The sequence below is a fragment of the Podarcis raffonei genome, chromosome Z (assembly GCF_027172205.1).
Source record: "Podarcis raffonei isolate rPodRaf1 chromosome Z, rPodRaf1.pri, whole genome shotgun sequence".
NCBI classification, from domain to species: Eukaryota; Metazoa; Chordata; class Lepidosauria; order Squamata; family Lacertidae; genus Podarcis; species Podarcis raffonei.
Genome location: NC_070621.1, coordinates 16,771,777 through 16,797,000, shown reverse-complemented (window position 1 = coordinate 16,797,000; position 25,224 = coordinate 16,771,777). Strand labels below are relative to the sequence as shown.

Genomic DNA, 25,224 nt, shown 5'->3' with positions numbered 1-25,224 from the left:
CCCAGCACCACAAGCACACACGAGCCTTGCCATAATCTTTTAATTTTCCAGGAAAACATGGGAGATATGGGCTCATTAGAAGCCACCAACTTACAGAAGGACTGACAATCTTTACCCACACACCAAGGAGCTGGAATGAGGGATAGAAGGATTACACCAGAAACCCACAATTGAGGAGTGACTTCGGTTCAGCACACCTAGAAGCTTGGTCTCTCTCTCCCACTCACTCACTGGCCTTTTGTGTCTCAAGATCTTCTGTACAGCCCAATAGCTGCTAGGGCCCTGAGCTATGTAGCAATGCTGCAGCAGGTCTGCAATCTCTCAGCAGTGGGAATAAGAGTAGGAGGAAAAAGAATAGGGTGCCCTCTCTAAGGCAGTGGGTGATAAGGCCAATCCAACTTCATTCAACAAAGCTCTTGTTTTCACTGGTTAGAACTAGCTTCCAAGTACAGCCATGATCAAAAGGGGAGGGGATCAGATAAGAGGTGACTTTTGGAGAGGGCTTTGCTTGGGGAAATTCAGTGCTATATACCCATTTCCTTGAAGGAAGAAAGTCAGAGATCCATCTGGCATTTAGCTGTTGCGGGAAGGAACTGAACAGAATAGGATTTAACAAGTAGAAGCAGAGTCCAGCAACTCCCCACAGAAGAAAGTAGCCAAGGTTTGAAATATGCTAACTCTCTCCTCATACGGCCAAATTCCACTGGTGCCTGTCCTGTCTGTATCCCAAAAAGGTTTTTTTTGTGTGTGCGCATTAAGTGCCCTGCAGCAGTAATGCCCCTCGATATTCTTCATTCCATAATGACAGGGAAACAGGTGCTTCCATCTCCCTGTCTGGAGTCATTTAACAGAGAAATACAAAATTGAAAAGGGAATAGGTCACTTGATGTGGAATCATTTCAGCAGGTGAGATTCAAGAAATGTTAAGAGTGCAGGGCCCAGCAAAACTGGAAGTCACTCTCTTGTGAATTAATAGAGCGGGGAGAAGCCTCCCCTGGGGCAGCAACAGACTCCACCTCCAGGTACCTGCAGAGACTCTCTCTACGATCCAGGGCTATTTGGAGTCTTGAAGATCTTTTGCCTTCTTCAAGATCAGGTGAACATCAGAGATGGGGTAATCCTGCATGAAAAGAAAAGAGCAAAAATCTAAAGGGCAGAGCTCGAATGACCATTCCCCACCCCAAATACGGCACTGTTTTATTTCTTAGACAAACACTGAGGGACACGGTCACCCAGTGCCATCACTATACGCAAATGCCTTGCTCATTAAAGACCACAAAGAACCTTTATTCTCAGCAATGATGGAACTCACATAATACTTTTATTATTATTTATCTTAATTATCTGTAAAGAAGAAGAAGAGTTTGGATTTGATATCCCGCCTTTCACTCCCCTTCAGGAGTCTCAAAGCGGCTAACAATCTCCTTTCCCTTCCTCCCCCACAACAAACACTCTGTGAGGTGAGTGGGGCTGAGAGACTTCAAAGAAGTGTGACTGGCCCAAGGTCACCCAGCAGCTGCATGTGGAGGAGCGGAGACGCGAACCCGGTCCCCCAGATTACGTGACTACCGCTCTTAACCACTACACCACACTGAATCTCTGTTATGAGTTAATAGTTTATTATCCCCTTGGAGCTGTGCCTTTTACCTTTGGTCCTTCCAGGGCATGATGCTCGATGGTTTAAATTTTTAATTCTTTGTTTTTGTTTCTTTTCTTTTGGTTAACATATCAGTAAAATTAAAAAAGAAACAATGGGTGAAAAAATAACCTGAATTGTGGGGGTTGGGATTTGTTGTAGAGTGAGGGAGACTGGACATTCCACTGGCTCGGATCACTCATGTGACTAAGGGCAAAGGCTTCACTCAGCAGGAGTAAAACAAACATCCCTTTTCTGGTGAGTTTTAGTTTTTGACATGAAGGATGAACGTCTTACCACTCCCCAAAAATCTGGTGCCTGAAAAAACTATTTTGGTGGGCGACTGCATATTCGGCCTTTCTAAAAAATTTTATGTTGTATTTTAAATCACTGTAAACTGCCCTGGGCCCTCAGGATGAAGGGCAGGTAATAAAGTAACAATAAAGCACGGCAACTTGATGTCACTGCCAAACATGGGAGGCCGCGTCAGTATCGGCGTTCTATTGGCTTTTGAAGACACGCCTGTTTACACAGGCATTCCCTTGGCCTCTTGTATTACCGGTAACTGCCTTAACAGGAAATGTTTTATTGCACATTTTAATCATGGTCATTTATAGTTGTATGTATTTAACAGAACTGTTTTTTTCTGCACTTTAACAGTGGTGCCATGTTGCAATTCCTTTTTTCATTTTTTTCCAAATAGCTTTTTATTTAGTTGTCATTCATTATACAATTGCACGTTTCTAACGATCTTTACATTACATTCAAGTTATAACCATTTTCAATATCGCATCTTTTCCTGTCCCTGTGACTTCCCACCACCACGCTGCAGCTTCTTCTACTTACATTTCTTTTTCTATTGTGAATATTGTTTTTGTTTTCTTCCATAAAGCAATTAACTTATCTATCCATATTTTAGCTTTGCGAAATTTAATCAATGCATATCAATTGTTTTATTTTGGAACAATGTTTTATCATATATTCTTCCACACTTTCCCATTCTTTCCTAAGTTTCTGATTTGAGGTCTGATATAATTGGCCAAAATGACAGCAGCTATATATTCACATAGCTTATTTTGCCAATCAGCTTTGGATGGGACTGTTTCCCCTTTCCAATTTTTGGCTATTAATATTCTGTCAGCAGCTGTGGCATATAAAAACACTTTTTTCTTATCCTTAGGGATGTCTATTGATAAGATACCTAATAGGAACACCTGGTTTTTTTCTCGATATTTTAAACATCTTTTTCAATTTGTCATGTACAATACACCAGAATTATTTTTTTCACATTCCCACCATACATGGTACATCATTCCTTCTGCCATATTACATCTCCAGCAAGTGTTAAGATTTTAATTTATAGATCTTAACTAATTTGCTCCCTAATGCAATTCCTTTTATTTCTTGTTCATTTCTTATATCCATATTGAGTATCTCCAAAAACAGGATGAACGATTCTTTATGTTTTGTAAATGGCTGAGAAACCTTATGGGTGTAGTACATATAAGCAACAACCAATTTGCATGGGGATTATGTTTGTATACCCCGCTCTGCATAAGCCCACGCTGCCCTTTTGTGCCTATGCCCCCTTTTCAGTCCACTTCCAGGTTGTGGTGGATGCATGCAGAATGGTCATTGCCTGTACATACATACATACATACATACATACATACGAGTTGTATCCAACTGAGTTATCATCTGTACTACCCCCCTGAATACTTGTCACTGGGAACTGCAAGTGGGTAGAGTGTTGCTGTTGCACTCAGGACCTGCTTGCGGGTTTCCCATTGGGACATCTGGTTGGCCGCTGTGAGAACAGGATGCTGGGCCAGATGGGCCTCTTTTTATGTCCTCTCTAGTGGTTGCCCACCTTAGTTTACTAATCAAAGCGTGGAGGTGGGCAGGGTGGTGACCAGAAGCAGGACAACTGAAGAACTTCCCCTACTGCATTTTACCTGCAGAAGTCGCATATTCAGAGTAAAATCTCCTTCTAGTAATTGGTCCCGAATGAGCCTAGAAGACAGGGGGAGAAAGAAATGATCAAAGTACAGTCATACCTCGGGCTACAGACGCTTCAGGTTGCATTTTTTCGGGTTATGGACCGCCGAAACCCAGAAGTACTGGAACAGGTTACTTCCTGGTTTCGGTGGTTGTGCATGCGCAGAAGCGCTAAATCACGCTTTGCACACATGCAGAAGCGCCGAATCGCAACCTGCACGTGCACAGACGTGCTGCTGCGGGTTGCGAACATGCGTCCTGCATGGATCACGTTCACAACCCCGAGCGTCCACTGTACTCTTGCTTTGTTAACAGGATGCGTTGAGATGTTAACAGGATCCCTAACAACCCTCAGCAAACTATAGCTTCCAGAATTCTATGGGAGGGATAGAGCCATGACTGTTTATAAAGTGGTACAATAACTGCTTTAAATGCATAGTGCCTATGTAAGAAATAAAAGGGCCTATGTAAGAAATAAAAGAAGCAATAAAAATACAACTAAAATCATTCTGCACCGAGCAACGGCACATTACAATTGCTACAGCAGGCAAAAAAATAATTGTGGTCTGCCAAGACCCTTGGTGATTTTCAAATGGTCCATGGACAAGAAGAGTTTGGGAACCACAGTTCCAAGTGGACCCCTGGAGCATGGAAAAGGCAAAAGGTTGGCTGCGATGGGCACAGCCCGTGTCACTCTGCCTGTAGCATATTGAGGCCTCTCTTCCCCAAACCTGCCCCCCACCTGATGCTACATTCAGCTGGTATCAGCTGTACTAGGAAGCTTCCCGTTAGCAGCTCCCTGGTGGAGTTAACAGGGCTCTCTCAGTGCCATCCAGTTGATGGGCATCTCTGAAAGCTATTTGCAAATGGTGTTGAATACAAACAGCTCATGAAAGGACTGGCTCTCAGTGCCCATCAGTTGATCGTCACCAACAGCCACCTCTCTTTTAAAATGAGCTCTCAGCATTCATCAGCTGATCAGCACTGTCAGGCAGTTTTCAAAGGGACTCAGCAAGCTTTTCCCCATTTGTCACCTGTCTTCTGGTGATCAACAGGTGGGCACCTGCAACCCATCTGCCAAAGTTGGCCCATGGGGGGCGGGAAGAGAGGCCAGGATGGTATTTAATTCACTTGTTCCATCTGTACAAGGATTTCTGCTTGCACAACAGAAACCCCCAGATTTAGGCAGCACATGGGGGAAGAAAAAGGGGGAAACATTCTATTGTGCAAGTAGAAATCCTTGCACTGATAGGACATTCATATAGAACCATTTCTGATACAACACCTTTTCCTACCCTGACCTACAAACTCACAAGCAGACAATGAAGGTGACAGCCATCCATGCATCCTTCTTTTCTCTCCAGAGGAGAGGCTACCTCTGGACACATATTCCAGAGTTAGGCTACCTCTGGACACACAGACTCTTTACAGCTACAGTGGTACCCCGCAAGACGAACGCCTCGCAAGACGAAAAACCCGCTAGACGAAAGGGTTTTCCGTTTTGCAGGCGCTTCGCAAAACGAATTTCCCTATGGGCTTCCTTCGCAAGACGAAAGCCCATAGGGAAATCTCCGGGACAGCGGGGAAGCGCAGCGCGTCTTCCCCACTGTCCTCGGACCTCCTCCGAAGGCTGGCGGCGGGGCGGAGAGACCTCCTCCCGCCGCCAGCCTTCGGAAGGCTGCTCCGAAGGCAGGCGGGGGGGGGCGGAGAGACCTCCCGCCGCCAGCCTTCGGAAGGCTGCTCCGAAGGCTGCCGGTGGGGCGGAGAGACCTCCTCCCGCCGCCAGCCTTCGGAAGGCTGCTCCGAAGGCAGGCGGGGGGGCGGAGAGACCTCCTCCCGCCGCCAGCCTTCGGAAGGCTGCTCCGAAGGCTGGCGGCGGGAGGAGGTCTCTCCGCCCCACCGGCAGCCGTCGGATGCCTGCGATCTGAAAATGCTGGCGGACGGCAGCGAACGCTGCGCTGCCGCCCGCCAGCATTTTAAAAGCCCCCGGGACAGCGGAGACTTCTCCGCTGTCCCGGGGCGATCTGAAAATGCTGGCGGGCGGCAGCAAACGCTGCGCTGCCGCCCGCCAGCATTTTATAAGCCCCCGGGACAGCAGAGACTTCTCCGCTGTCCCGGGGCGATCTGAAAATGCTGGCGGGCGGCAGCGAACGCTGCGCTACCGCCCGCCAGCATTTTAAAAGCCCCCGGGACAGCGGAGAAGTCTCCGCTGTCCTGGGGGCTTTAAAAATGCTGGCAGTCGGGAGGAAAGCCCTCCTGTCCCCGGAGCTTGCGGGGTGGGAGGTGGGGAGAAGGGCTTTTCTTCCCACCGCCAGCCTTCAGAACAGCCTTCTGAAGGCTGGCGGTGGGAAGAAAAGCCCTTGTCCCCCCCCTGCCTTCAGAAGAGGTCGGGGGGCAGACTGTCCCCGGACCTGGTCTGAAGGCGGTTTCCATAGGAACGCATTGATTGATTTTCAATGCATTCCTATGGGAAACCGTGCTTCGCAAGACGAAAAACTCGCAAGAAGAAAAAACTTGCGGAACGAATTAATTTCGTCTTGCGAGGCACCACTGTATACTGCATAATGGCCATAGACAGACCTGACCTCCTATACGAGTTGCTCTGTTCCTTTGAAAAAAGAATTAGTTTGCCACAGCCATCACCATGATGGAATGGCGATCCATGTGGGGCATTGCCAACAGTTGTGCTGGAACTCACATCAACATGGCGCAGCAGACTAGCAGCAGGAAGTCAAAACGGTTGTCGTCAGCAAAGAGAGAATCCCAGATGCGGATGACATCTGGCAACAGAAACTCCTGGGACAGCAGCAGCGTTAGCCAGCGGAAGGTGAAAAACTGGGGCTTGATGTTCTGCTCTTGCTGGCGGTGGAGAGACAAAAGCATTATTTCAAACCACTTCTTTAAAAGTGTGTGTGCAGGGGGACTAGGGACTGGAGAGATCTGCTCCAGCTCCCTTGATACCTGGGGGAGAGGGAACTTAAGAAGCTTCCTTTGTATCAGGTCCATCTATCTGAGTACTGTCTACATTGACTAGCAGTGGCTCTCCAGGGCTTCAGCCAGGGAGTCTTTCAGAGCCCTGGAGATGCTGGGGATTGAACCTCAGACCTCCCGCATGCAAGGCAGATGCTCTGCCACTGAGCTGTGGCCCACAAGCAAGCAGAGGGATCAGATCTATGGCTCTTCCTCTTAACCATAAAGATTCCAATCTCTGAACTGAGAGCTAAGTTAAATAGGGACATTTTGGGGAGCAGAACTGAGCCTACTAAATAGCTCTTGTGGTCCTCTTTTCATTTCCTCAACCAAACCTACAAGGCAGTTAAATTCTCTGCAAGTTTAAGTTACCGTTAAGCAAACATTTAAGTTTCGTTTAGCATCTCTGGAGGATTTTTGATTCAAGAAGTTTCCTTCCCCCTTCCAAGTCTTTTGAGAAGAATAAAAATTGCTACAGATCACTGGAGCTATTCTTTGCAAAGGAACAAGTAACAATTGGGTTCGTTCAAATGACTAATTTATTTCAATTATATACCACCTTTTCCTCCAAGGAGTTCCATGGTTCTCCCTCTCCTCATTTAATCTCCACAACAACCCTGTGAGGTAGGTTAGGCTGAGAGGTACAGACCGGCCCAAGGTCCTCAGTGAGTTTCATAGCCAAGTAGAGATTTGAACCCTGGTTTATATTAAGTGTTTCTGTTTCAAAATTCTGCTGCCTCTGCTCACCAATTCTCCCTCTCGTTACAGCTCATCCACCCTCATATCTACCCCCAACAGTTTTAAAGGGGCAGGTGCTTCAGAGAGCAGTTGGTCCTTTTTATGTATATAGGAAGATATACCACTTAATGCCACAATGGATGATCCCTTCATTAAGGATGCTGGATGCTACACACACACACACACACACACACACACACACACCAAGGATTCATAGGACTCTGTTTGAAGGCCACTGTGGAACAATATTCCTTACCAGTTTCATGTAGAGCTCCACATCTTTCTCTTTCAAGGTGGAGTACACCTTCTCCATTTTGTAGGTGATGCCACACTGAGAGTCATCCAGACTCTTGATGAAGTTATCCCTGATTTCAGACATGAGGTTAGTGAAACAAAAGAAGGTATCCGCTTCTGCGTGTTCTATAGAGGGGGGATAAGGAAGATACCATCAGCTTTGTTATCAAGACCACAAGCCAGGGAGTGACCTGGTTTGCACGTTTCTTGGATCTCAGAAAGTTACAACGCAGTATTACAGTCAAGTCAGCCCAAAGCTATGGTTTGTTCAACAAGCCACAAGTTGCCCCATAGAGAAACAAACCAGGGTTTGTTGAATGATGCAGTCATCAATCAGGGGCTGCTCCAATCAAAAATTCTATACAGAATGGGAATGCATAGGGGAATACATGAAGAAATATGGTGTTAAAGCAGAACTCTTAATAGGCAATTGTTAAGCGTGTAAGGACAAAAGAAGTAATTATAATTTAACAGTTTTCATGTTATTCTATTTTGTTAAAGCAACTAGGAAAAAAATATTATGATGGGAAGATCTCACACAGGTGAAGGGAAGCAATGGGGAGTGGGGGAGGGTTAGGTTGAATTTGGGAAATAGAATAATATATGGGACAGCAAAGGATATAATAGATTCTTATAGAATAGTAATATATTGTAACCAGAATAGAAGTTCAAAAGGGGAAGTAAATGTATTTTTAGTATTTTCACTATTGTAATAGTTATTATTATTTCTTATCGGTAGAAGGCAATGTTAATTTAGGCTTCTTCGATTTGCTGTCTGTATAATTTTCTTACGTCAATAAAAAAAGAAAAAGAAAAAGGGAAAAAAACACGAGGGTTTGTTGAACATTCAGCATTACAATATTTGAGAACTGGACAGTATGTTCAAGAAGGGCATGTGCTCTTCTTACTTTTCCATTCGCTGTTGGGGTCTGTAGCAAACGTGTAGTAAAGAGGTCCTACGATTTCATTCATCCCTTGGACGTAGGCTATCCCCGGATTCAGTTTAGCATAGATGAAGAGGATTCGTTCTACGACCTCCCAGTGAGCCTCACAGCCATTGGGCAGAACCTCATACTCGTTCAGCGAGTTAGAGGCCAGCGTTTTCAGAGGAGAACTTACCTAAGAAATCAAAGGAAGGAGAACAACATACGAAACCATTTGCGGATACCAGATCTGGAGCAAATGGAACCTCCGTTATTTCCGTCACTTAAATCCCACCTTTTGAAATAGCACACAACATGCTTATAACAAAATCACCACACTCCTAAAACCAAATAATATCAATCAACATATTCTATATGCCTCTATATTCATAACCTTGTCCAAGAATTGGAACATGATGAGTGATTACTCATATCCTCACTGTTCCATTTATTTTACTGTATATTTATTTACTTTGTTTCGAAAATATTTTGTACTTTGTCTCTCTTGCTATTTCATATTGTTAAAATTTCAATTATACACACAAACACCTCAGAAGTTCATGTTCATACAGGAGAAGATGGGACTTGAGATATCTTGGCCTTTTAAACTCAAGACCATCATTTTGAATTAGGCCTTAAAACTAGCTGAAAGCTAATCTGGTAGCCGAATGTCCCTACTTTAGAGAGGACAGACCTCTATTTGAAGGCATTTTCTATTTCAGTTGTTTTTTAACCATGGGTCTCCAGATGTTGGACTACAACTCCCATCATTCCTGAATGCTGGCCAAACTGGTTATGGATGATGGAGGCTGTAGTCCAACAATAACAAAAATACACAGCTCTCTTTCCCTTACGTTTGTGACGCCACTCCGGTTCCGTGCCACTGTCTGTGACTTGAGCGTTGTCTGCTCCACTCGCTTCCGGAGGGTCTCGAAATCATTCAGGGGGTCCAGGATCAACAGGCAGGGGTATTCGGTCATGCTCTGGAAGAATGCCATGTCAGGATACAGCCTCCTGGGTGAAATAATTATTCATTGGGCTTGTAAAAAGGACAAGCAAAGCACCATGGCGAAAAGGGAGCCATCCCAAAGCAGATTAAGCTTTGGCGGTGGGATTCCCACACCCCCTACACTCAACGTCTTCACATACCTGACATCCTTGTCTATCTGCAGCAGCACTTCGTTGTCCTTGAAGTAAGTGTTCCATCTGCTATCAGGGTTCGGATTCAGTGGCTTTATGGAAGAGTTTAAGACAAGAAGCCAAGTTGAGAGTAAGAAAGGCCTTCAGACACTAAAGCAGGGCTTCTAAGAGCTTAAGGAGAGCCTAGCAGGATCAGACTTACAGGCCCAGCTAGCTCACAGTCGCCAAACAGATGCCTCTCTGGGAAGCCTGCAAGCAGCACTCGAGCACAACCACAATCTTCCCACCTACAGTTCCCAGCAACGGGCATTATTCAGAGGCATATTGCCTCTGACCATGGTTTAGCCTTAGTGTTGATGCCGCACTTACTTTTTTTTTTATAATGTTTTTATTAAAGAATTTTTTATAACCACAAAAACATAACATTACAGTACAATAAACACAACAAATACACAAACAAACAAAAACAAAAACAAAAAACAAGTACAATTTCAGATCTTAATTTCTTATACCTTTCTTCTCCGACTTCCTCATGCCTCCCTTTTCTGTATTCCAATTTCTATTCAATTATTCAGCAAATCTTCCCTTATTTTAATTTAATTTAATCTTCCTTATTCTCCTTGTCTTATCCTTTACTAATAATAACGATGCCGCACTTACATGATCCTCCATGGTCACATCTTCTCTAGAGACTCCGAGGTTGGCTTTGGCTATTCCAGGCTGTATAATCATTTCCTTCAAAAACTGGGTATACAATTCTCTTCAACAGGGAGGGGGAAAGAATTATATGTTAGGAACCAGGTTTAAACCCAAATACCCACCGGCACCACCCACAGCTAGTGTGCAGCCCCAGATTACCCCAGAAGATCCACGATGCGATGCCCAACCCTGCTCTACAATGAAAGAGAGGGAAAAGAGAAAGTTGCATCAATGACGCAAAATTGATTGTGGGCTCTTCTGGTATTCAGTATTCTTAAAGGTAAAGGGACCCCTGACCATTAGGTCCAGTCGTGACCGACTCTGGGGTTGCGGCGCTCATCTCGCTTTATTGGCCGAGGGAGCCGGCATACAGCTTCCGGGTCATGTGGCCAACATGACTAAGCCGCTTCTGGCAAACCAGAGCAGCGCACGGAAACGCCATTGACCTTCCCGCCGGAGCGGTACCTATTTATCTACTTGCACTTTGACGTGCTTTTGAACTGCTAGGTTGGCAGGAGCAGGGACCGAGCAATGGGAGCTCACCCCGTTGTGGGGATTTGAACCGCTGACCTTCTGATTGGCAAGTCCTAGGCTCTGTGGTTTAACCCACAGCGCCAGCCACATCCCACTGAGTATTCTTAGATATGCTTTAAATAAACATAGAAAGTGCCAAGCTTTATTCTTACATTTTCTCTTGCTATCCAAATGTCATTATTCTAATCTGACTGGAACATCTAGTTTAAGTTTTGGTTTGTGTTTTTTTTAAAAAAATAGAGTTGGAAGCTTTAATTGGAAGATCAATTCACAGTGAATTTAGTTTAATTCAGGTAATTTTTGCTTATTTTTTAAAAGGCTTTTTCATTGCTGATCTGTTGCTATTATCAGCAACTAAAAAAAGAAAAAAGTATGGCCCTCAGTCCTAACAATCAGCAGTATGAAATTACCACAGTGGACATTCCAGGAGAGAAGCAAGTGCAAGGGTATTTGAATTAATACTTATAGAATCAAACACTGCAGCATTGGCTGCTATTGTGAAGTCGAGAGAGATTGATCTTAAAAAATAGTAGTGATATAAAGTCCATAAACCAGGGGATGAAGGACCCAGAAAAGATAAATGTACCTCTGCTTCTGCAAAACAGAGCTCCATAAGGTGCTCTCCACGGGAAGGTAGTTCAAGAGGATCTGTATAAAGAGAGCAGGATGACTATAAGGGCCTTATATTATTGAGCAGCAGTTATTTAGCTAAATGTTTATGGCTACCTGTTTTTCTAGAGCACAATAATCTTAAAGGAATCCAGCTCAATATACCCATGGGGTAAAAGTGTTCTCACAAAATCACATTTCTCCCATCTGTCAGATAGGAATTTGCTGCAAGGATCAACTTATTATTTATTCATTTATTAAGTTTATATCCCACCTTTCCTTCCAGAAGGAGCCCAGGATGGCAAACACATCGACAATTAAAAGCATACCTAAAAACAACCACATATACTATCACATTACTAATTTCAAGGTTTCTGGGAACAGCCGCTTTCAGCTATCAAATCCCTAGCTGAACAAGAATGCTTTTCTAAATTTCTCCTGAAAGTTAATAACAAGGGAGACGGATCCCACCAGGGAGGGCATTCCACAAATTGGGAACCATAATCGAGAAGGCTCTGTGTTTGTAAAGCACTTAGGAGTTCTGCCTAAGTGGATACAGTATGATTTGAAAACATCACCGCAACCTCTTAAGCCTGTACAAAACACCAAGACTCAGGCTCCTCGCCAAAAAAACCCTACCTTCCAACACAGACAGCGCAAGCCACCTTCAAAGGGAATCCCTGTGAAACAAGAAAAAACAGGACCACTGAAATTAAGCATTGCTGTCTTTCTCCACCAAGTGCATGACTTTCATCCTCATGACTAGATTTCCCTTCTCTCAGTTCAGAGGGGAAATGTGACACTCCGAAGATAAGAATCTAAGAAGAGCCTGGCTGCTGGACCAGGTCAAAGATCCATCCTGTTCTTTCAGTGGCCAACCAGATGCCCTAATGTGGAAGTCTGCAAGCAAAAGCTGAGAACAGCAGAAATTCTCCCCACTTGTGATTCCCAGCAACTGGTATTCAGAGGTATCCTGCCTTCGGACAGTGGGGGCAGACCATAGGCAGCATAGCCGTATACTCCATGAACAGGCAAAGAAGTAACAAATAGAGAAACAGAAAAAGGGAAATAAACAAGTAAAGGAGGGAGGCATCCAGCAGCTTCTCCTTCACCAAGTGTGTGTGTGTGTGTGTGTGTGTTTTCTATTCCCTCCAGTATTCTCTACCTGTTTGTTTTTTTATGGGACCTTAGCCTAATTTTTATGCTTACATCCCACTTTTTCTCCATGGAGTTCAAGGAGGCACACATGGTTCTCCTTCTCATTTTATCCCACCAATTGGAACCTTGGCCTCCCAGGTCCCAGACAAAAACACTGTAATCATAGTATCACGCTGGCTCTTTAGAACATTTCTCCGTTTCATCCTCCTAACAACGCTGAGGTAGGCAAGGCAGAGGGGGAAAAAGAGTCAGAGACAGACAGAAAGACAGAGAGAGCAACAGAGATGTCTGATTAGGGTTTTGAAGCTGGGTTAAAGGTAAAGGTAAAGGTACCCCTGCCCGTACGGGCCAGTCTTGACAGACTCTGGGGTTGTGCGCCCATCTCACTCTAGAGGCCGGGGGCCAGCGCTGTCCGGAGACACTTCTGGGTCACGTGGCCAGCGTGACAAAGCTGCATCTGGTGAGCCAGAGCCACACACGGAAACGCTGTTTACCTTCCCGCCAGTAAGCGGTCCCTATTTACTTGCACCCGGGGGTGCTTTCGAACTGCTAGGTTGGCAGGCGCTGGGACCGAGCAGCGGGAGTGCACCCCGCCGCGGGGATTCGAACCGCCGACCTTTCGATCGGCAAGCCCTAGGTGCTGAGGCTTTTACCCACAGCACCACCCGCGTCCCCAACTGAAGCTGGGTTGCCCTATGCCAAATCAAACTGGCCATGAGACCAAAGTGAGAACAGGATACTGTATTAGACGTGCCATTGGCCTGATTCAGCAGGCTCTTCTTCTGTTCTTAAGTTATTTTTTAAGCACACAAATCTCAAGACAAGCAACATTTACACATCTAACAGCGTAAAAAGATTTTAAAAAAATCAGTTGCACAAGCACTTTTAAGTTTCCAAGAGTTACTATGTTTAAATATTTATAGAAGTAGTAACTCAGTGACAGCCAGGTTCGCCTTTGGTTGTTTGAAACAGCAGCCAGAAGTAGATTGTGGAACATTTCAGCATTCCCTTAACTCACTGCAGGGGAGAATACAAAATGATACAGGACTGTGTGCGAATACTGACCACTTGCACAGTGCTTTCAAACAAGGCAATCCAAGTACAGAGGCAGCCTGTGATTCTCTTTGCAAAATATATTATTCATAATGCAAATTATTGAAGGCAAAAAGCCCTGGGAACAGATTGTGATGTATTTAAGATGGGAATTAGAGGTACGTAGGAAAAGAACAAAAACTCTATGGGTGTAGGGACCCACTTACAACCACTTAATGCCCTGATGGCTAAGGGACCCACTTACAGCCCTCTGAGCATAGATCTCCTGCCTGTTCTAGCCCTTAGTAATACCCAATTGTGTTATTTTTTTAATTTTCAGGATAGGAAGCTGGCTCATACCATAGCAAGCTGCCTGTTTACACTGACAGTGACACGCTGACTTACACTGACTCAGACCCTTGGCCCATCTAGCTCAGCACAGTTAACATGGGCAGAAAGTGGCTCTCCAGGTTTCAGGAAGGGGGACATTCCCAGCCCTACCTAGGGATGCCATGGGGGATGCAAAGCAGATGTTCTGCACCAAGCTGCCACTTGCAGGAGTGAGTTTCACAGTTTAACTGTGTGCATTGAAGGGAAAGACTGATAGTGGTCGAGAAGCGGTCTTTTCAGGAGGGAAACACTTTGCTATGCCAGCAGATTCAGACAACCTTCTACACATCACAATGCTGTTCTAGTTACATCCGTGTTTTTAACCACAAGGCACGCCTGGTGAAAAATAGCAATGGTTATCTCCAAATCCAGAAATGGGTTGTTTGTGGTTTTTAGTTGTCTGAAGAATGCTGCTTTCACCCCTGATCAAAGCATTATTTTTTGCTAGGCTCCATCAGTTGAAGCTCATCCCACCTGGGAAGCTCTGATCAACGCCTTAGCTTGAGCCCTTGAAACTAGACCTGTGCAGATGTCTATTATGAGGGAGAATTTGCCAAAGTCACTTACCGCTGAAGCAAAGTTCACGGAGCTTCTCTAGCGAGATGTTGGCCTCACTAAGGATGTCTTGAAATTCTGCAATCCTAAAGGAAGAGGAGAAGGTAACACACACGCAGGTGATAAATGCAACAATCATCAGAAGGAAGCAGTGTTAATGCAAATGCATTCCAGGTTGCTGCTTGTTATTATCCAGCTCTTATATGATCTAGACATTGGGTACAAGAGAGGGTTTTTGTTTTTTAATTCCACCAGGCCTGAATCTTACTAAGTTAATGCCCAGGCTTGAATGGTATTCAATATCACTATTACCATTTGCATCAAGGGCACCTACAATCTAGCCAAGCCCATTGTAAACAGTCAAAGAAATGTGCCGTTCAGATAAGGACTTTTATCGGAGCAAAACGAAGTGTTGAGACTATGGGGTGGGGGGAAGGAAGCAGCCAGCTGCCCCTTCCAAAACTACTGAAGTTTCTTAAAAAGAACAAAAGAGTCTGATGGATCAGGCCAGTGGCCCAGCTAGTCCAGCATCTAGTTTTCACAGTGGCTATGCAGGTGCCAGCGATAAACTAGCAAACAGGACTCAAGTCCAAGAACGCTCTCCTCTCCCTTTGTTTTCCAGCAAGTGGTATTCAAAAGCACTTGTGCCTCCAACCATGGCAGCAGAGCAAGCCATCATAGCTAGCAGCCTTTGATAGCCCTCTCCTCCATGAGCTTCCCTAATCCTCTTTTAAAGCTGCCTATGTTGGAGGCAGTGAGAGATTTTACTTTCTTGGGCTCCATGATCACTGCAGATGGTGACAGCAGCCACGAAATTAAAAGACGCCTGCTTCTTGGGAGAAAAGCAATGACAAACCTAGACAGCATCTTAAAAAGCAGAGACATCACCTTGCCAACAAAGGTCCATATAGTTAAAGCCATGGTTTTCCCAGTAGTGATGTATGGAAGTGAGAGCTGGACCATAAAGAAGGCTGATCGCCGAAGAACTGGTGCTTTTGAATTATGGTGCTGGAGACTCTTGAGAGTCCCATGGACTGCAAGAAGATCATACCTATCCATTCTTAAGGAAATCAGCCCTGAGTGCTCACTGGAAGGACAGATCCTGAAGCTGAGGCTCCAATACTTTGGCCACCTCATGAGAAGAGAAGACTCCCTGGAGAAGACCCTGATGTTGGGAAAGATGGAGGGCACAAGGAGAAGGGGATGACAGAGGACGAGATGGTTGGATAGTGTTCTCGAAGCTACCAGCATGAGTTTGACCAAACTGCGGGAGGCAGTGGAAGACAGGAGTGCCTGGCGTGCTCTGGTCCATGGGGTCATGAAGAGTCAGACACGACTAAACGACTAAATAACAACAACAGGTTGTGGGCCATCATTGCCACCAATATGTGGCAAAATGTGACAGCTTCTGTCTAAAGACCCATCAGTTCAAGCGTTGAACTATGAGCTGACAGAGACCGGGGTTCAAATCCCCACTAAGGCATGAAGCTCACCGGGTGTGACCTTGGGCCAGTCACCCCCCTCTCCGCCTAACCTACCTCACAGGGTTGTTTGTGAGGATAAAATGGGGACGAGAACCATGTAAACCACCCTTCAGCTCAGTCCTTCTATGGTTAAACATGGCAACTGTTCCCACCCTCTACCCCCATGATTCCAAAGGCTGTTGCAGCTGATTTTTCAGCCCACCCACCCACTCCAGAGCAGCCTGTTTTTAAGCCACCAGTGCCTCTTGCCTCTCTCTCCCTTTGCTCCTCTGCATTTTTGACTCTGCTTTTGGTTCCTGGAGAATAGGAGAGGGGTGGATTGGTGTCCCTCTGCTTCTTCCTTCTCCTCCAGGCGGTCATCTGCTCCAGCCCCTCTCTGCCATCACCCCAATGTTAGAAACTGAGATATGAAAGCTAGGAGTTAAATGGCACCTAAAACCTAGGTTATGGGCGCAATAACAGAATGTCTACGTGCACTTTTTTTTAATAACAAGAATACAAAGCTGAAAATGAATGAACTGCAGCTAAAATATTATGTTCATTTTTCACATGGTCTAGTCCTTCTCCTGCCCACCTCACCCCCTAATATTCTTAAGAGGGTCTCTTCTCCAGTCTTCAGAGAGTAGATGGAAGTGGGGAGGCAGAACAAAGTCCTCCTTTCCTTCCATGTGCATAGCCAAGGGGGAGCAGGGCTATCAATAAAAACACGTAGCTGAGGTTCTGCCCCCCTAACAAAAGGCCTGCCCTCCAAAAATACACACCAAAAAAAAAAAAAAAAATAATGGCTACACTAATGTTTCCTTCAGCTTAGGTGTAGTACAGCGCCCAGAGCTCAGCGCTAATGAAATTCCCTGTCGCAAAATGTGCCTAGAACAATGCAAGTTTCGAACACTGCATCACCCTGTTATTTCAGATAGAATGTGGTTTGGAAAGCCCAGATAGAGCCCCGAGTCCAATTTAGAGGACCAAAAAAGGGTGTGAATGGATGTACTTTTAAGCAAAATGAGCTTTGTTCAGAGTTGGGGGGGGGGGAGACTGGCAAGCATGAATGATGTGGGAAGGGGAAAAAAGAAGAGTTGGGGAGATCGCTTTGTTGTTTTGACACCTATCTTTCCAAGTTTATTTCATTCTGTTTGTGGGCATTCCTTTCTTGTTTATGCAATAAGGTGCCAAAAGGTTTGCTTGGAGAGGTTTGGGACCTCCTCTCTTCTCTCAACTCCCATTATTTAGGAGGAACTGCTGAACAATAAAAAATTAAACATAATAAGTGTTTGCATTGTGCTTGAGTGTTCAGATGCTGTAGGTACGTATTCCTTAAATCCTTATGACACCCCTGTCAGGTACTGAATCAAGGCTTTGAAATTGTATTAACAAAATCATTAAACTTAAGTTAAATGTATTACACAGCAAACATGGTTTTGTTCTTATTTGATAAACAAGGTCCCACCCAGAGTTACAACTTTTTAATGACAGGGTTTCTGTACCTTCAACAGTTTGATGACAGGCAGAATTCAGAAGTCAAAACTGCTGGAACCTCCCCATTTCAAACATACAGTGATAAAATAAGCATCACATGTTGACTTGTTGTCTGATGTGCATATGCTGCAGCCCTAGGCACTCACCAGGAAAAAGATGGCAATCCTCAATTCAGAAAGTGGTACTCAATTCTCAATTGAGAGATAGCTACTTGTCTAGTAATAGCGTGTTGTTGCATTTTAAAAACTCTTGAGTACACGGCCACCATCAAGGGAGAAGGAGAATGATGCCTACATTAATGTTTTAATATATTCTCAGATTATGGATATTAAAAGGAAGATCTGCAAATTGCATTAACATATACATAGTTTGCCACAGTACATGTAGGTACCCAGAACCTTTCATGTAACAGGATTTTGAAGGCTCAGCTGTACAGGCAAAAAATGTTATCTTGCAAATGAAGTATTCAAAGCCATGCTGCTGGAGAGGTAATGCTCAAAAATAATGAATTAGGTTGCAATCCCAATCCCATTTGCCTGTGAGTAAGCCCCAATTCAGCAAGATACGTACGTACACACGTACCAGAATTCATAAATACTTATGGTTGGCCACCATTGCTGAGACTGAGCCCCATTTAAGTTTGTAGTGTCCAATTAACAACTGCTATTAAAAGTGTGATATTAAAAATGTGCCATGGAATCACAGAATAGTAGAATTGGAAGGGATCCTGACTGTCAACAGGGTCAACACCTTGCGCTGCAGGAATTGCAACTAAAGCATCCATGGCAGATGGCTATCCAATCCCTGCTTAAAAACCTCCAATGAAGGAGAGCCCACAACCTCCTGAGGGAGTCATTCCACCTTCAAGGAAGGAAGGAGAGTCCTCTACCTGAGGGAGTCTGTTCCACAGTCAAACACCATCAGAAGGTTGCTCCTTTTGTTTAGTTGGACTCTCTTGTAACTTGAAGCCATTGGTTTGGGTCCTATGCTCCAGAGCAGGAGAAAACAAGCTTGCTCCATTTGGGACAGCCCTTTAGATATTTGAAGGTGCCTATCATAATCTCCTCTTTTCCAGGCTAAATATACCCAGCTCCTTCAACCATTCCTCATAAGCCTTGGTTTCCAGACCTGTGATCAGGTTGGTCACCCTCCTCTGCACACGTTCCAGCTTATCCATATCCTTCTTAAACTGTGGGACACAGTACTCCAGGAGTGGTCTGACCAAGGCAGAAGAAAGTGGTACTATTACTTTCCTTGACCTGGACACTATACAGCCTAGACTAGCATTAACTTTTTTTCTTTTTTGCTACTGCACCACATGTTAAGCTTGTGATCCACTAAGACCCTGTACTACTAGTAAACCAGGTGTCCCCCATGTTGTATTTATTTCACTAATGTGAACTGCATATTAGTCCACCTGCCTGCCTTCTTACTTACAACCAATCAGGAAGCAGCTCTGCCTGCCACTGGCTCTGGCTCCAACCAGATGCCTGCGGAAGACCCACAAACAGGACGTGAGAACCCCTACTGTGGTCTCCAGCAACTGGTTTTCAGAAACATTTCTGATCTAGAATGGGCTTTCCCCCTTGCCTTCTTTTTACCACATCCCTGACTTTTGTAGAAGACTCGATGCATAGCAATTAGCAGAAACTGTTAAGATTCTGCAAGGAGCTGGCGCCCTTGGATGGTATTCAAGCAAACTAGTTCATGCAAATTGGTGAAGAGAATTTCATCAGTTGAAAAGACAAGATTCCTTTTTTTGAAGTAAAAAGCACTGGGGGGGAGGTGTTAAGTTTGCCTGAAAGCTGCACTCTCTCTCTCTCTCTTGTCCTGTAAGTTGTCTCTCTTTTCTTCATCCCATGTGTGGGGCTTAGTCAAATTTGTTTAGGAAAGGTGCTTTACACACAAGTTCTTTCCTTGTGTGTCATGCAATGTCATGACACTGCAGTGTGGGGGCTAAGCATACAAACATGCCCTCATCAACAACTGACTTTGCATTTCAGAGGGAAAATGGACCCCCTCCCTAAAAAAACAAAAAAACAAAAACAAAAAAAAAAAAAACCAGGAAGGAAGATGGATTGCTAAATGCTGGAGGAGCGATTTTCAAGCCACAGTGGTTTCCTTCCTTGACACTGTAGATAACGGAGCTCTTCAGAAAACACATTTTAAAATAACTATAAAAGAAATATTCCTGCAGCATGTGGTGGTATTTTAACCCCCCAAACTCATAGCTGGTAGCAAACACATCAACATTTAAAACCGGTGGAAAAGTGACTTCTGTTTACACCACCATTCAACAGGTTAGTAAGCATTATAATCACCATAACATGACCAGGGAGAAGAGTCGGTGGAGGAAGATTGGAAGAAATTTAAAGACTACTGTATTTACAGAAACATTGTAAAATTAATGAATGTTAGAAGGATGTTGGAATGATGTTATGTGACTTTAGCAGGAATGATATAAAGGATTTGGGAAAAACTGACTGTTAATTGGTGAAAGGAGGGAAAGTAAAGCTACATTATACTAAGATAAATTACAGGACTAAAATTTGAAAAGATGGAAAGGATTTGCTGAAATAGATAATCGATCTAGAATACAAAAAAGGGAGGTGTGAGGAGGTCAAGGAAATAAGCTAATGAAAGATAAGTAATGGGAAGATTTGTTGTGTTTTTCTTTGTTTTTTCTTTTTTGTTTAATGGATTTTATTTTTCTGTTTTTTCCCCCTTTGTATTTTATCCTTTTTTCTTTACCTATTGTGATGGGTTGTATTGTTTTTTGTTTAAAATGATGTTTTTAATTTTTTTATTTTTGTACCCCTTAAAACTTTAATAAATATTATTTTTTTAAAAAATATAATCATCATAACATGAACATAGAAAACTATCTTACTATAGAGTCTGACCACTAACTGGTCTACCTATCTCATTGTTGTTTACACTGATAAGCAGTGGCTTTCCAGGGTTTCAGGCAGGGACATTCCCAGCCCTACCTGGAGATGCCACTGGGAATTGAACCTGGGAACTTCTGCATGCAAAGCAGATGCTCTACCACTGAGCTACCACCTTCCCCTAAAATTTAAACATGATTCCAAGTCCTTGTGGTTCTACATAAAGGGCTAATTTAAGCAGGAACATAAGAAGCTGCCTAGTTATACTATGCCATACCACTGGTTCATCTAGCTTAAAGGTAAAGGTAAAGGTAAAGGGACCCCTGACCATTAGGTCCAGTCGTGACCGACTCTGGGGTTGCGGCGCTCATCTCGCTTTATTGGCCGAGGGAGCCGGCGTACAGCTTCCGGGTCATGTGGCCAGCATGACTAAGCTGCTTCTGGCAAACCAGAGCAGTGCACGGAAACGCCGTTTACCTTCCCGCCGGAGCGGTACCTATTTATCTACTTGCACTTTGACGTACTTTTGAACTGCTAGGACCGAGCAATGGGAGCTCACCCTGTTGCGGGGATTCGAACCGCCGACCTTCTGATCGGCAAGTCCTAGGCTCTGTGGTTTAACCCACAGCGCCACCAGTACTGCGTAAACTGTCTGGCAGTGGCTCTCCAGGTAGCTCAGTTGGCAGAACATGAGACCCTTAATTGCAGAGTTGTGGCTTCAAGCCCCATGTTGGGCAAGTCTCTTGCATTGCAGGATGTTGAACATGACGACCCTTGTGGTCCCTTGAAACTCTACAACTCTGAGTGGTAGTGACTCTCATGGGTTTTGGACAAGGAACTTTTCCAGCCCTAGCTGGTGATGCCAGGTTCTGAACATGGGACATTTTGCATGCAAAGCAGCTCCTCTACCACTATGCTATGGCATTCCCCTGAAAAAAAATGGGGTTCAGTAGAACTAGGAATAATTATAATCCATTTTTAAAAACTTGAGGGAGAATTGCCTCTCTATGGAGCTGGAATCAATCAGTTTCAAATTAAAACAACCTGGGTTTACTAGGATGATTAATCTTCTGTAGCAACAATCAATTTAGGCAAGGTAGTATCATAGCTAGCATGCCAGAACTGGACCAGGGAGACCTGGGTTCAAATCCCCACCCAACTATCAAGTTCAAGCTGAGCAACCCTGAGCTAGTAACTCTCTCTAGGCCTAACCTACCTCACAGGGAATTTGTGTGTATTAAAAGGAGATAACATATACTAGTACAAGCTCCTTGAGTTATAAATGTGGTTTTAGTTGTGTACACACTATACTGTCAAAGCACATTTCCCCCTCTTAAATAATTCCAGGCAGTGTGGTTTGTTAAGGGTTGCTGAGAATTGTTCCTCTGAAGGATAAACTACAGTGACCACTGCCCAGAATTCTTTGAGGGAAATAATGTGATTTTACATTTTGAAAAATAAGGGTAAAGAAGATGAAGAACCAACAAGGAGGGGAGGGGAGAGAGGAAGAGGGAAGGCTGCAAATGAGAGGCAGAGAGGAAAAGAAACCCCCTCAAATGTTGGGACAAGAGAAGGCATCCTTCTTGCAAAACAGGAAAGGGGAGGGGATTAAATATCAATAAGCATCACACTTAAAAATACATGCAAAAGGAAAAGTAAAAAAGAGGGGTTTTTTGTGTGGCGTGGGGGATGACTCTCTGCCAGCCTTTCTCAACCTGTGGGTCCCCAGATGTTGTTGAACTACAACTCCCATCACCCCTAGCTAGCAACATCTGGGGATCTACAGGTTGAGAACCGCTGCAAGCAAGCACACACCAAAAAGGAAAAGCAATAACGTTTACAGAAACTTGCCACTGCAAACCTCACCTTCTCAAATCCGATAAATAATATCAGTATCTACTAAACAGCAATAAATAAAGCTTATCCATTGCAACCCTTGGGCTTCTTTAGGGTGAAGGGCAGAACATAAGATTGAATAATAAACATTTGATAAATAATAAAATGCAATGCAAGAGAGAAAGGGGGAGGCTTCTTCCAAAACAGTAGGGTGGCTCTAGCAAACAGTACCCTTTCAAAAAAGGAGGGAAAGCCATTAACGTTTGCACTGCCCATTACAAACGTCTCCCTTCCCAATTTATTTATAAATAACAAGTTCTCATTTACAAAATGCATGCCAAAAGGTGGGGGGGAATAGGTTTTTCTCTAAGAGATAACAAATGAATAGAATGCTTTAATTTTTTTATCGTGCTGTGCTGAAAACTGTCTAAGCAAACACACACATACATCCCCCGCCGCCAAGTGGGGAACCCCAAAACATTTGCCCATTGCAAATCTCATTTCCCGGTTCATTAATACGTATTAAATATCAATAAATATCAAACTCACCCCTTACAGACTTCTTGCAAAAAACGAATTATTATTTATTAGTTTAAAATATATATTTCCTTTAAAAGGGAAGGAGGACTGGCTTTCTAAATGCAACCCCTTCCCCTCCCCAAAAAGAGGAAAACACAAACATTTGCCCATTGCAAACCTCTCGCCTTCAATTCATTAACACACATTAATATATCAAGATCACCTCTTGCAATTTGCATGCAAAAAAAAGTGGGGAGGAGAAAACGTTTCCTAGTCTAAGCAAACACCCTTCCTCAAAAGGGAGATAGCGGCGGGGGTGGAGGGGGGAGGAAGAAAAGACACGAAACAAACAAGAATACATTTGCCCACGCTTGTGTCCACTGCAAGTCCTGCCACCCCAATCTACATAACGGCCGCTATTGCCACCATTAGTCCCGCGGGCGCCCCACCTGCTCTTGTGGAGACTCGACATGGTGAAGGCCGAACAGGAGCCTCCGCCGCCGCCTCCTCCTCCGCCTCCTCTTCTGTTCCCTTCTCCCACTCGCGGGACTCGCGGAGCCACTGGCGAGCAGCCCAGCACCAGCCAGCTCCATTCGCGGCGGGCAGAGACTCCGCCCGGCGAAGGGGAATGTGAAGATATAAATCAAGGGAGAGGAGGAGGAGGAGGTGCCCCAGGGAGGCTGGCCTGCCTAATTGGGCGGGAGGGGAAGGGGAGGTGGGCGCCGGTGTTAGTCCTACTCAAGAGTAGACCCGCTGACAGTAAGGGCTATGGCAAGCTTAGGCCTTAATTAATTTGAAAGGGTCTGTCTGTGGAGGACTAGTATCAAATGCAAGCCACAATAAACAAAGAGGTGCACACCGCTCAGAAATCAAGGGGACCTAAATTAGTCCTATATAGAGTAGGCCCACTGAAACTGAGGGACTAGGAGTAGCTTAGGTCTTAGTTCCAGTGGGTCTACCCTGAGGAGGACGAGCATTAAATGCAAGCCTTTATAAATAACGAGCCACCTATACAATATGACCTAGATTAGTCCTACTGAGGGTAGAACCATTGGGCTGTAGCTATTAATTATACCATTAATATTAATATTTAGTATTAAATGTATTACACTCTTCCAAGGCAGGTTCCAACAATTTAAAATTCAGAATTAAAAACAGTTAAAATATATTACAATTATTCACTAGAACATATTGCATTCACATTACTTCTACTAAGAGTAGACTTATTTAAATTAATGGACATATCTAACTTTGCTCCATTAATTTCAGTGGGATATACTTAGCTGGATGTAATTTTCCTATCTTTTTATACCTCTTAGCATCATAAAGAAAAAGAAACTAAGCAATTTATATATTTAAAAAAACAACATGTTGAGTTCAATTCAGTGGTTGTCATAATGTGGATGCACTAAAATTAATGAGCATAATTCCATTTTTTTCAGTGGTTCTACTATGAATTGGATATATTCCTTTATTTTTAAAATGCCCCTTAATATATCTCTTGTGACACCTTAAGACTTGCAGTGCAGTCCTACTAGCGTCTACTCAGAAGTAATCCCCAGTGAGTCAACAGAACTTACTCCTAGGCAAGATGTTTAGAATAGCTGATGAAGGCTTACCTGGCAGCAAGTCCCATTAAATTAAATGGACATTCTGAGCAGAAATACATAGGAATAAGCTACAACAGGTTTATTGTCACAAAGCTTTGGTGAACTAGAGAGGACACCTCATCAGATGAATGGTTATTATCATGCCCTACTCTAGTTGCTCACCAGCCCTACATACCCCCCAACGCACCTTGCCAACCTCTCACCCAAACCTCTACAGTATCTCTTTACCTGAAGGAGTGTCTTTACCTAAAGTATACCTGAAGGAGCGTCTCCACCCCCATTGTTCTGCCTGGACACTGAGGTCCAGCTCCGAGGGCCTTCTGGCAGTTCCCTCACTGTGAGAAGTGAGGTTACAGGGAACCAGGCAGAGGGCCTTCTCGGTATTGGCGCCCACCCTGTGGAACGCCCTTCCATCAGATGTCAAGGAAATAAACAAATATCTGACTTTTAGAAGACATCTGAAGGCACCCCTGTTTAGGTAAGTTTTTAATGTTTGATGTTTTATTCTGTTTTTAATGTTTTGTTTAAAGCTGCCCAGAGTGGCTGAGGAAACCCAGCCAGATGGGCAGGGTAGAAATAATAAATTCTTCTTCTTCTTCTTCTTCTTCTTCTTCTTCTTCTTCTTCTTCTTCTTCAGCCCCCCCCCCCCCAGCCTCTCACGGTTGCTCTGTTTTTCTCTTAATCCTGCTTAATTCTGTCATTTTAAAACCTGCTTTGCTCTCCTCCCTCACCATT

The 25,224-nt window shown here is 44.2% G+C and overlaps 1 protein-coding gene across 2 annotated transcripts; it reads right to left on the bottom strand.

Annotated features, from left to right (window-relative positions):
- Positions 1–1,005: 1,005 nt before the first annotated feature.
- Positions 1,006–23,522, bottom strand: TBC1D13 (TBC1 domain family member 13). 2 transcript variants are annotated; one of them, XM_053375032.1, is made up of 12 exons: positions 23,329–23,522; positions 14,689–14,762; positions 12,181–12,221; positions 11,519–11,580; positions 10,360–10,459; positions 9,709–9,791; positions 9,414–9,573; positions 8,545–8,755; positions 7,599–7,762; positions 6,333–6,493; positions 3,592–3,649; positions 1,006–1,120 (listed from the first exon to the last, which is right to left on the bottom strand). In XM_053375032.1, the coding sequence occupies exons 1-12, from the start codon at positions 23,349–23,351 to the stop codon at positions 1,055–1,057; spliced, it is 1,203 nt and encodes a 400-aa protein (XP_053231007.1). In that variant the 5' UTR covers positions 23,352–23,522; the 3' UTR covers positions 1,006–1,054. The 2 variants fall into 2 exon arrangements, with proteins under 2 accessions (XP_053231007.1, XP_053231008.1); XM_053375033.1 differs by lacking the exons at positions 12,181–12,221; positions 23,329–23,522 and having other exon boundaries at positions 14,689–14,740.
- Positions 23,523–25,224: the final 1,702 nt, after the last annotated feature.